This window comes from Lissotriton helveticus, chromosome 7, assembly GCF_964261635.1.
Source record: "Lissotriton helveticus chromosome 7, aLisHel1.1, whole genome shotgun sequence".
NCBI lineage: Eukaryota > Metazoa > Chordata > Amphibia > Caudata > Salamandridae > Lissotriton > Lissotriton helveticus.
In genome coordinates, this window is record NC_136068.1 from 787,300,515 (window position 1) to 787,313,855 (window position 13,341).

The 13,341-nt window shown below is 42.8% G+C and overlaps 1 protein-coding gene across 1 annotated transcript in view; it reads right to left on the bottom strand.

Annotated features, from left to right (window-relative positions):
• SPOCK1 (SPARC (osteonectin), cwcv and kazal like domains proteoglycan 1) overlaps positions 1–13,341 on the bottom strand; it is a 1,053,799-nt gene that overhangs the window by 8,081 nt on the left and 1,032,377 nt on the right. The window contains exon 8 of the mRNA XM_078653334.1: positions 2,582–2,719. Coding sequence (XP_078509460.1) covers positions 2,582–2,719 — 138 coding nt within the window. The remainder of the gene's footprint in view (positions 1–2,581; positions 2,720–13,341) is intronic.

Sequence of the window (13,341 nt, forward strand, 5' to 3'; positions counted from 1 at the left end):
AATCAGATAAATACTTTCTATTTTTCTAAACCTGTCTCTGGATATTTTCATTGAGTTTCTGTAATTTAAGAATTACACAAATACTTTATACATTGCCTCTTAAGTTAAGCCTGACTGCTCTGTGCCAAGCTACTAGAGGGTGAGCCCAGGTTAGTTTAGGGTGTGTATCTGGCTTACCAGACTAGAGTGGTGGTCCCTACTTGGACAGGGTGCAAACCTCTGCCAACTAGAGACTGCATTTCTAACAGTTTTTTTGTATATTTTTCTATTTTCAGTTAATTGTATGTTTATTAGCATTTTTTGTTAGACTCCCATGCATATCTGTTTAAAAGACCGACGAGCTCATATTATTCAACATGAGGTTATATTTTGTTCTGGTCCTAATGAAGGTGGAAGTAAAATCTGGCACCTAGCCAATGAAACGTACGCCGACTCTTTTTCATGTGATCAATGCTGTTGGCCATACAAGGAGGAAAGAACCTATTGTGTCTCTTTGACAGGTGGAGTTTGGATCTACAGCGTAGGCCTTGTGTTTAATCCAAATTTGGGAGTAATTTTGTGATGTGATTGGGGCTAATTTAATTATGTTGATTTAAAACATCTTGTTTCTGTATTTGATTGAAGAACATATTTTTAAACTTTGAGGCATATATTCAGTAATTATTTTTGTATGAATAAAAATACATATGTAGTATAATAATAACATTTTCAAATGTAACTTATTTGTTGAGGTTTAGAAGAGTGCTATTTGATTAGTGGGGACTCTTGTGCCCAATTTAATGCCACTTCCTTTTGGTTTGCTGTAACAAATGAATTAGAGAAACATCACCCCCCCCCCCAAACAAAAAAGATGTTGACAACATACTCTATAAATGTACTTCTTTAACTTGTGGTTGTTTCTACAAAATGATTTGACATATCAGTATGATCCCTATGGTAAGCTCCCAGACTTGTATATGTGTAATTACTTTTGTACATCATCAAATGTGCTGCAAATCTGTGTTTGATAATTTCACAATGATGCTTAATTGTTAGAGGAATTTGTATGACCTTTTTGTGTTATGCCTTCCTAAGGTTGAACAAGCAACACTTAAATCACAACATAACATATTTGCATGTAACTTGTTACCTGAGTCACCAACAGTTTGATTGCAGAACACAATGATTCTAAGGTATTAACATAGACAATCTCACAGAATGGGATGATTTAGAGCTAATTAACTTCCATGGGTATACAACCTTTACCACGCAACTTTTACCACGACCTACCTTTACCACGCAACTTTTACAACGCAGGACCCTTTACCACGCATACCATTACAACGCTGGTATTTACAACGCAGGTACTTTTACAACGCATACCATTACAACGTAAGTATTGGTAAGTATATAATTTTATTTAAAATATTTTAGGTTTGGGTTTTGGGTAAATGGGTATTTTTAGGGTTCAGGGTCAGTTTTCAGTTTTTGGGTAAAGGGGTATTTTTAGGGTTCAGGGTCAGTTTTCAGTTTTTGGGTACAGGGGTATTTTTAGGGTTCAGGGTCAGTTTTCAGTTTTTGGGTACAGGGGTATTTTTAGGGTTCAGGGTCAGTTTTCAGTTTTTGGGTACAGGGGTATTTTTAGGGTTCAGGGTCAGTTTTCAGTTTTTGGGTAAAGGGGTATTTCTATTTTTAGGGTTCAGGGTCAGTTTTCAGTTTTTGGGTACAGGGGTATTTTTAGGATTCAGGGTCAGTTTTCACTTTTTGGGGTACAGGGGTATTTTTAGGGTTCAGGGTCAGTTTTCAGTTTTTGGGGTACAGGGGTATTTTTAGGGTTCAGGGTCAGTTTTCAGTTTTTGGGGTACAGGGGTATTTTTAGGGTTCAGGGTCAGTTTTCAGTTTTTGGGGTACAGGGGTATTTTAGGGTTCAGGGTCAGTTTTCAGTTTTTGGGGTGCAGGGGTATTTTTAGGGTTCAGGGTCAGTTTTCAGTTTTTGGGGTACAGGGGTATTTTTAGGGTTCAGGGCTGGGTTTGGGTTTTGGGGTTCAGGGGTATTTTTAGGTTTTAGGGCTGGGTTTGGGTTTTGGGGTACAGGGGTATTTTTAACATATATATTTAAAAATTAATAATTAAATATTAACATAAATAATTAAAATATTAAATATTAAAATAATTTATTAATTTAAAAAAATATTATTAATAATTATTTTACCATATTATTTACTTACCTATACTTACGTTGTAATGGTATGCGTTGTAATGGTACCTGCGTTGTAAATACCAGCGTTGTAATGGTATGCGTGGTAAAGGGTCCTGCGTTGTAAAAAATGCGTGGTATTGGTCTGCGTGGTAAAAGTCCGCGTTGTAACGTCATATATCCACTTCCATGGCATCAATGCAATGGCCTCAAGGCAAGATAAGGCAGGCTAGGAAAATAAAACCGCCCCACTCATCCCCATTGACGTGGTCAGATACCATCACAATTAGGTTGCACGGTGTCCCTCATACCTGAACCCGGGTGCCACTTTACCTGTTGCTCTATTGATGGTAACACCAGTGAGCTAGTTTACATATTATCACACAGCAGAGCATTTGTACTCACCACAAGTGACTGCTCCTTGCTTCCTAGAACCAGCCAGTTCATTTCCATACTTATCGACACACCAGCACTGCCCTGTGCTTCCATGGCACTGGGTGGCTTTGTAATACCCTTCTTCGTTACACCGTGGGATAAACGCTCCTAAGGAAAGTACAAATACAATGAGTCATTGCTTATAGCAACATTCTGCTTTCCACCAATATAAAAACAACATTAACTGTAGCAATAACTATTTTTGTTGCTACCTACAATGGGAAGAGCCTTTATAAGTGCTCCAGATTGAATTCCTATAACACAGCAAAATGTTTTGTTAATGTTTTTTTTATGGATTTGAGATATTTTGAGCTTGTGTGTACAAAAATATACTTATTTCAGCTTTGGAAATAGATATTGTTTTCTTCCTCATTGTTTTATGGTTACCTTGCTGAATAATGTAAAAATGATGCTTAATTATATCCGGTACTGTGACAAAGCTTTGTAAAATTTTTAAACAGCCCTCATTTTGTGCCTGTCTGACTGTGCCTAAGAGAGCTTTCTAAATGTTTCTGCTTCTTCAAAAAATTTGATTGGTGTTGACTTCAAAGTCTTTGAGCTATAGCAACCCTTATATTTGCTCTAGTGCAGATTACATTCAGACTTCATTCTTCAAGTCTCTCAAAATTGCAAATGACTGCTCTTGTATGCAGAGTTGATTGTGCCAAGATGACACTCCTAAAGAATGCATTTACATATCAAAAAAGGGATGTGTAACCTGTCATGAAACCTTTTGGCTGCTAAATGTCCTTTTTGTATAATAGTGCAGATGTAAACTTTGTGATATTGCATTAATGTATGCAGTAGCCATGTTGATTATAACAGTGTGATCTAAGATATACTCTGTATTTCAAAAACCTTTAGTGGAATACATACCTTTTTTATGTTAATATCGCTAACTTCTCTGTCTCTCTGTTAACACAAAGGTAACATGTTGGGTGGACTATTCCATTATATCCAGAGACATTATTATAACGTGAATTTATCTTTATTTAATATTTACAACTGTTAAAGATGATCACTTGTGTTGGTCTAATCTACAAAACAATTTCTACAGGTTCCAAAGGTAATGTTATTCTAGGTGGAGACTTTAATGATATTCTGAATCAATGTATTGATAGTAAATCTAAATATAGGTTTGTTCCTACTAAATTACATAAATCATTAACATCTGCTTTAACAATTAGGGCTATTACTAACATGTGGGCTATTGCAATGCAGATTATGCTGAATTTTCTTTTCATGAGACTTCCCCACATACGAAGTCTACCTCTTAAACTTTATTTACAACCTCCTTTTATGGCATCCATTTTTCTCTCAGATCATGCCTCTGTTATGGCTAAATATAACATGTCAGAAATTGGTCCTAATATAGGTAGGGGGAAATGTAATAATTTACTTATAGAGGTAGATGGAGATTTAATAATTACTTAATTTCATCTGAAATAATTTGCTATCTTTTTGATGAATTATTTAAATGGAATCTTACAGTTGATGTTTCTAAAATTATTAATTGGGTTGCTTTTAAAGCAGCATTTAGAGCATTTACTATGTACATGTGGTCAAACGACTCTCATATAGAATATTCTGATTTACATAAACAAATTAAATCATTGATGCCTAAATCACTTTAAAACACCTTCAATGCTTAAGGCACTCTTAAATTTGAACTTAAAATGTTTGCCACATTAAATATTTTTTTACGTACTAAATATCAATTTTATGGTGACTGAAATAAAGCAGGCAAGATGTTAGCGAATTATTTAAAAATAACAAAAGAATGTAAATGTATTATTGATGTTATTAATGCAGTTTCGAAATCTAAAACTATCTCAACATCTCTAAATCTTTTAAAAAGCATTATGAAAACATCTATATTGATGTGTGTATCACTTTTCAGTAAGATCTTGATCTTTTCTTCTTCAATTTTCAAAAAACGTACTTCTCTTCTATCACTTTTTTGGATCTAATAAAGGAATATCTCTATCAGAAATTCTGCATGCCACACACTCTCTCAAAAACAGGTAAAGCTCCTGGCCCCGATGGCCTTTCTATCTAGTTCCCATTTTCCATCAATTACCCCAAAATGTTTCGATGTATTTAAGTCATCATTGTTTACATCACTTCTAGAAGCCCTCATAACTCTTTTATGATCACTATAAATATTATGGACTGATGCCTTTGATTAATAGTGCATGAAATACATACATTAAAAATCTTGCTACTCATTTGTAATGAATTACTTCCCTTCTTATCAAGTCAGATCATCCTGTTTTTAATGTAGATGAGCCACAGATAATTCTAGATTATTTTCTAATATCATTCTATAAGCTTCAAACATTAATACTCATTTGTCTGCTATTTCATTAGAAGCCAGAAATGCTTTTGGTCATATAAAATAGAATTATATGTTTAAAATTCTTAAATCCTTAAATGGTTTGGTTTTGGTAACAATTTTTTAAATTTCATTAAACTATGATATACTAACAGATTTGTTCTAATGGATACTCTTCCTATTTTGATTTGGGTTGTGGTACTAGATAAGGTTGCCCTCTTTTCTCTTGGGTGAAGGTGTAGTTAAAATTGGCTATAGGCGCTCCCTTAACAGTGATTACAAACAGGACTGAACCAATCAGGTATAGTGATGAACCTTTGGCTTTACAGTGCAAGACACTAGATCCAGGAGTCGATTCAGCTCTTAGGTGAATTAGTATAACAGTACACTAAAATTGTATATCATTTGCTTATTATTTGTTAGTCCAACAAAATGGTGGGTCAAAGGTATTGCCTGGATTAATTAAATTGTTGATGAAACAATATTTAATCATTTGAAAATATTCAAACCAAAGGTATTCTTCCTACTTCTTATTGTTTAATTTTCCAAGATGCTCAATTCCATTTGCCTATAATATTAGCTGAAAACTATGTCCAAGAGCCTGTCATGCACTCTCAACTGTCAAATCTTATTTGCAATAGTTCCACACCCCAGGGGGCCATTATTACAAGGACACGTCTCCTGTTTGAGGTCTAATTTAGGGCTGAAATTGCTACGGAACAGAGTTTACTAAGCATTTGGGACATTCATGTTTGATACGATACTTGGACAAAGATCTCAGATATTGCTCTCCTTCAAAATTGAAGATGGAAAATGTCGCTTTTTACACGGTATTGTCCCAACTTTTGCCTTCTTTAGTTGAACCCATTTTTGTTGGCCATAGGACTTTGGGCACTTTACTCCAGCTAACCAGTGGTAAAGTGCTTTTGCTCTCCCTTTTAAGTATGGTAAAAATAGCATATAGTTGATTGGCTCATTTAAGCTACTTATAGGTTCCTAGTATATTGTACTACTTGTACCTTGGCCTGTAAATTAAAATTAAGTGGGCTGCAGCATTCATTGTGCCACCCGAAAAGTAGCACTGCAAAACAGGTCTCCAGGTCTGCCCTTGCAGCCTGTGGGTGCAGTTTTAGACTGCCATTTCCACCTGGATAACCAAACCTTTTGCAAAGCAGGCAAAACCTTCCTTTTTAAGGCTTATAAATCATCACAAGAAAGGCCCTAAATGCAATAGGGCAGGGTTCATGGTATTTCGAAAAGAGGCACATGTATAATTAAGGGTTTACATATGTGGGCAATGAAAAGCCTCCAAACCTGTATCTCAAAGTAGCAAGGATGGCATTAACATATAAAACCCTGGATTACATTAGAACTCCTTGTAAAGCTTAACTTTATTTTAGAAATAGTTAGAAACATGATTCAAAGACTCACTTTAAAAGTAATTTAAAATCCAACTTAATGGTATGGTTGGATTTTCTATTACTATTTTGGAAATAGAACATTTAGAAAGGTGGCATTTTCATGTCTAAACCTGAAAGGGCCTGATGGCTACGCTGGAGTGTAAGGTGTATTTCTCCCAGACAGTGAACAAAGAGCCATACTTACTGAGAGGGGGACTCCTTTGACCGTATGGCCTGGGGTGCTGTGCCCACCTCCATTCTGAGCTACACGGATGCCTAAATTCTCAATGGCAGATAAAGTTGTCACCTAGGACTGACTCCCCTTTGTCTCTCTTGTCAAGCTGGCACAAAAGTCAAAAGGGGCATAAGAACTGATCAGAATTGATTTAGGTGGTGGACAAAGGTTTGCCCTCCACCCAAAAGCTGGCACTGAGCATAAAAGTGGACCCCACAGGCCACTCCTAAGAAGACTCCTGGACCTGTCTGTCTGGAGAACCTTAAGTAAGACTGTACCTACTTGACGTGAACACAGGACCCCAGAAGTGACTCCAAGGGTCAGCTGTCTAACCTCCTGTTTGAGCTACAGGGACACAGTCAACTTCCAAAGGCCTTTCTGCATCTACCCAGCTGGCCAGTTCCAACTGGACCTGCCCTGTGCCCTGCTGATGCATCTGCTGGAGTGAGTCCTAACCCCCAAGTGGCATCCTTCAGCTTTTGGTCTCTTGGCTGGTGTTAGAGCGTACTCCTTCTGCCCAAACTGCAAAAGTTGAGACATAGAAACTTTTTGCCAATTCTTCCTTTAGAGACCGAGCGGGAGACAGGAACCGCTGTCATCATCAAATTGCCAGTCAGAATTAATTTGCTTGTTTTGCCCAGCCGAAGGAGATCTGACTTCTTGAAAAGTTCCCAAGTTCAAACTTAGAAAGTGTAATCGAGACCAGTGCCAAGCAGTAAGGTTTCGACATCAAGGCATCCCTGGACACAGACGGCGGACTTTGCTCAATTGGGATTTTTCCACCTTTGTTGAAGACTGTTTGAAATAGGGGTCTCTAGTTGGCAGAGGTAGGTACCTTTGTCCAAATAAGGACCCTTGCTTCTAGTCAGGGTAAGGGGAATACACACTTTAGATAACCCCTGCTCACCTCCTTGGTAGCTTGGCAGGAGCAGACAGGCTTATCCCAAAGGCAATGTGTAAAGTATTTGTACCAACACTCACAGTTACACAGAGGAAACACCACAACTTGATGCCACACCAATTTAGAAAAATAAAATATCTTTATCTAAAGTAAACTAAACATGCTCTGAAGCATCTGCCTGCACCACAAACTCTTTGGAGAAATCAGGCGCCTTGAGCACGGGTGTCATGCACATGGCATCTTTCAGGGCATCAAACGCGGTCTGGCAGGCATCGGTCCAGATCTACTTCCTGGGCTGCTTCCTTGAAGTCAGCTCTGTCAAGGAGGCAACAATGGTGCCATACCCCTTGACAAACTGTCTGTAATACCCGGTGAGACCTAAGAAGGCTCTCACCTCTGTCTGGGTCTTGGGGGGCCTCCCAAGCCAGAATGGTATCAATCTTTGCTTGTAGCGGGGCCACCTGGCCGCTCCTACCTGATGTCCCAAGTACACCACAGATCCCTGCCCTATCTGGCACTTACTGGCTTTGATAATGAGGCCTGCACTTTGCAAAGCCTTCAACACGTCACAGAGATGTTGCAAATGTTCTTCCCAACTGGAGCTGAACACAGCATTGTAACCCAGGTAAGCGGCACTGAATTCCTCAAGCCCGGACAGTACCCGGTTGACCAGTCTCTGGAAGGTGGCAGGCGCATTCATCAACTCAAAGGGCATGACATGGAACTGGAAGTGCCCCTCTGGTGTTAAGAAAAGCTGAACTCTCTTTGGCCCCCTCAGTTAAGGCAATCTTCCAGTACCCAGATGTTAAATCAAACGTACTGAGGAACTGGGCAGCGCCCAACCGATCCACAAGCTCATCAGCTCTGGGGATGGGGTGTGCGTCAGTCTTGGTGACCGCATTGAGCCCACGGTAGTCCACACAAAACCGGAGTTCTGGAGTGGCACTGGGTGCAGCAGCTATTTGTACTAAGACCACTGGGCTAGCACACTGGCTGCTGGAGGGCTCAATTACCCCTAGCGCCAACATCTTGGAAACTTCTTTCTTGATGCTGGCCCTAACCTTGTCAGCTACCCGTTTTAATTTTCTGTTTCACATGTAAACTGTCCCCAGTGTCCACATCATGGACGCACCAATCAGTGACTCCTGGTGTCAGGGAGAACAGGGAGGTGAACTGACCCAACACATGGCGACAGCCCCTGTTCTGGGGTCGGGGTAGGTGAGATGTTCACCCCATCCATTGACCCATCCTGCTCTTCTGCTGACAGGAGGTCAGGAAGAGGGTCACTTTTCTCCTCCATCCCATCATCTGTAGCAAGGAGCATTATCACATCAGACCTCTCAAAGTGTGGTTTGAGGCGGTTTACATGTAGGACCCTCAAAGGGGTCCTGGGAGACTGAAAGTCAACCAGATAGGTTACATTGCTCTTGCGCTCCACCACCTCATATGGCCCAGTCCACTTGTCTTGGAGCGCGCAAGGCTCCACTGGCGCCATCACCCACACCTTCTTCCCAGGTTGAAATTCGACCAGAGTGGCATTCTGGTCGTACCATCTTTTCATTTCTTCCTGGCTAGCTTCCAGGTTCACCTGAGCGAGTTTCCTCAAGCGTTGAATCTGGTTGTGGAAGGCTACCATGTAGCTGAACGCATCCTGGGGGGTCTTACCTGGGGATTTCTCCCAACCCTCCTTCACCAGACTCAGAGGTCATCACACAGGGTGACAGTACAGGAGTTCAAAGGGACTGAACGCTAAGGACATCTGAGGTACCTCCCTGTAGGCAAACAACAGGCATGGCAAAAAGATGTCCCACTTCCATCTCATGGGCTCCGCAAGGCCCATTATCATGCCTTTCAGGGTTCGGTTGAATCTCTCAACCAACCCATTCCCTTGAGTATGGTAAGGACTGGTGAACTTGTAAGTTACTCGACACTCCTCCCACAAAGACTTCATGTACATCAAGATGAAGTTGGTACCTCGGTCAGAGACTACCTCTCTGGGGAACCCTACATGGGAAAAGATCCCCATCAATGCACGGGACACCACCGGGGCTCTGATTGTCCGGAGAGGGACAGCTTCCGGGTACCTGGTGGCATGGTCCACCAAGACCAAGATAAGCTTGTCGCCTAAGGTTGTCTTGGGTTCCAGTGGCCCCACAATATCATTGCCCACCCACTCAAAAGTGGTGCTCACCATGGGAAAGGTTTGGAGGGGAGCCTTACACTTCCTTCCACTCTTGCCACTTGCCTGGCAAGTCTGGCAAATCCTGCAGTGAGTACTGATGTGCTTCCTCATTTGGGGCAAGTCAAAGTGGATGACAAGCCTTTGAAAGTTTTTGTCGCACCCCAAATGTCCTGCGAGAGGCACATCATGAGCCAGATCAAGTAGGAAGGTCCTGAAGCTCTCAAGTACCACTAGCACAAGGGCTGCACCGGGCTCAGCGACCTTAGGCTCACTATAGAGTAATCCATCTTCCCAGTAAATGAGATGAGTCTTGGACTCGCCACCTGCTGCCTTGTCTCCAGCCTGTTGCCACAGACCAATGAGAGAAGGGCATTCCCTCTGCACCTTGCAGAACTCCTCCCTGGAGGGACCTTCTTCCTGCTGCTAATGTGTCAGCTCAGGCAGGTCTCCCAGTTCAGCTACCTGTTCCCCTGTTGGTTCCAGGACATCCCCCGCAGGTTATGCTTCCTTCTGTCCCGCGGGAATGACTGGGGCTGTTTTCCCATGCTCCCTTCTCCTTCTCTTCCTTGCAGGCACCTAGGCCACTGTTTCTGGCTCCAGGTACGCTTAATTACCCTTACCGGCTGCCATTGACCGAGTAGTCAAACAAACCCACTCAGGCAGACCCAACATCTCTAAATGAGCCTGGCATTCTACCTGACTCCATGGGGGAACTCTCCAGGTCATTTCCTAGCAGACAGTCTACAGGCATGGGTGGACTACCAATGACCTTCAAGGAACCTGAGACCCCCCCACTCAAAGGGAACTAGCGCCACCTTGCAGAGGCGCAAGGAGTTGTCTGCTGCAACTACAGGGTGGAATGCATTGGTAATGACCTGCTCCTCAGACACCCACTGACACCTAACAAATATACACTGGCTCCTGTGTCACTCAGAGCTTCCACCCTCCTCCTATTGATGGTTACCCACTGCCTGTATTTTTTTAATGTTTTCAGCAGGTACGTCTCTTGGACCATTTCTCTGTCTCCTAAAGAGACAAGGGTCATCACTGCTTGCTCCTCCTCCCCACTGGAAACTAATTCCTCTCCCAAAGCTATACTCACTAAACCTGGTGTCTGAGCACCAGTGGGTGCTTGGGATTTCTTGGGACACTTAGGGGCAATGTGGCCCTTCTCACCACAGTGGTTACACCTGGGAGGACCCTGAAAGTTACCTCCGCCCTTAGGGAGCTGCAATATCTTAGGCTGGGGGGCTGGGACTCCTTTCCATCTGAACTGTTTTGGGGCCCTTTAGAGCACTCCCTTTGGTTACCTTTGTCCCCCCTACTCTTCTGCTGGGGACCATGCCCACCTTTGCTGTGGTACCCACAATCCCCTTGTGGACTCTGGTGCTGGTCCAGCGGTCCGCCTCCTTAGCAAGCTCACTAGTTAACTTTAACCTACTGTCCAAAAGATGCTGGCGCAGCTCTGAACACATAAACTGCTCAAGTGCTCCCGACTAATTAGATGGCACAACCCCTCAAAATCAATAACTTTGCTGCCCTTCATCCAACCTTCCATTGCAGGCGTGTATACTCTCACACATTCACCCAAGTGTCTGAATCATTCTTCTTGGAATTCCTGAACCTCACTCTGTACTGTTCTGGGGTGAGCCCATACTTGAGACATAAGGCCTCCTTCATATTGGCAAGCATAGGTCAGGGTACCCTCCTTCTCTAAAGGTGGTAAAACAGCCCTCCCAGAAGACTCAAGGTGTTTCCACAGACCAGTACCCCAGTTCTTTTCAAGTATCTTATTCATCTTCAATGCAAGCTCATATGATTCAAACCATGCATAAATATCCTCTCCCAATTGGAAATTCTGCACTAAATCCTTGGGTATGTATACCTTACCCCCATGTACTGGCTGTGCGCTGCCACCATTTGAACTGGACGCCAATTGTTTGGCCTTAATGTCCAGTTCTCTCATGCTCAACTCATGAGCCAAAAGCAATTTCCTTTCTTCCAAGGCACGACCCGTCTTGCTCTCCTCTGCCTTGGCCTGGAGCTTCATAACCTCCAGCTTATATTCCCGATCCTCTGGTTCTTCTCCCGCTACTCTCTTGAGAGACTTCCTGCGGAATGGACACTGGCAGCCCTTGAAGCTGCCCGTGGCACAAGCAAATCTTGTGACCTAAACCCATCCCCATCCACATTTGTATCATCTTCATCCACATTTGTATCATCTCCCTCCTCAGCTCCTTTGGCCTCCCAAAAGGCTTTTAAGGCCTTCTGTAGCTCATCCATTTTAGCGCAACTCATTGTGGGACATCCCAAATCTTTGCAAAATTATTTCAGTTGATCCACCTTGGTGGAATACAACTCCTCAATGTTAAACTCAAATTCTGCCTTCTCACTTGCTGCTTTACCATTTAGGGACATGATGTGTGAAGGACTCAAGGATCAAAAAAAGAACCCAAAAATCAAACACAGTATGTGGTTGCGTAGTTGTCTGCACCAGTCCAGTGATGTACACCAATCACTGTGGGTCAAGTACAAATACAAGTTCAAATCCTCATCGCTGACCACCAATGTTAGAACTGTGGTCTCTAGTTGGCAGAGGTAGGTACCTTTGTCCAAATAGGGACCCTTGCTTCTAGTCAGGATAAGGGGGATACACACTTTAGATAACCCCTGCTCACCCCCTTGGTAGCTTGGCACAAGAAGACAGGCTTATCCCAAAGGCAATGTGTAAAGTATTTGTACCAACACTCAAAGTAACACAGTGAAAACACCACAAATAGACACCACACCAGTTTAGAAAAATAAAAAATCTTTATCTAAACTAAACAAGACCAAAACAACAAAAATCCAACATACAAAAACTCAGTAGAATGTCTTTAGAAAGGATGTTGCGAAAATAAACTTGTAGATGATGAAATGCAACACTTTACTCACAAAGTACCTGGGATGCTTAACGCAAAACAAAGAAAAAGGGTCGCAGAGAAGGCGATGCGTTGATTCTTCCTGCGCTCCATTTCCGATGCGAAAAGATGGCGCCTCAATGCGTTGCGACGATCCGGTGAGTTGCGAGACAATGGCGTCTTTACTGCGATGCGACAATGGAGAGGTGATGTGTGCACACCCGGCGGATGGCGAACTCAGTGGTTTTCTGAGCCTCAAAAGGCCCTGCGACATGCTTCTCCGGTGATGTGACAACACCCTCGGTGACGGCGACACGCTTCTCCGGTGTTGCAGCAATGATCAGCAGCAGCACGCTTCTTCTGCGATACGACGGCCCTGCGACACACTTCTCCAGTGGTGCGACGGCACCCTCTGTGCGGCGGCACGCTTCTCCGGTGATGTGACGGCGAACAGCGGCAGGTGGCGACGTGCTTCCTCGATGATGCGACAGTGGCTGCAGCGGCGGTGTCACCCTTCTCTCTTGTTGCGTCGCGCTTCCAGCTCCCCAAAGCAAAAAGGCCTCATACACAGCTACAGGCCCTCCTGGCAGACTGGAACTCCAAGCAAGGAATTTCAGGGAAGCTGGGGGTGAAGTCCTTTTGTGCCTGGGACTTCAGAAACAGGAGGCCAGCTCTTCTCGCCCCTTGGAGACTTGTCTTCAGATGGACACAGCACACGGCAAAGTCCTTTTTCAAGTAGGGGATGCAGCATACAGCAAAGTCCTTTAGTCCTCTCCT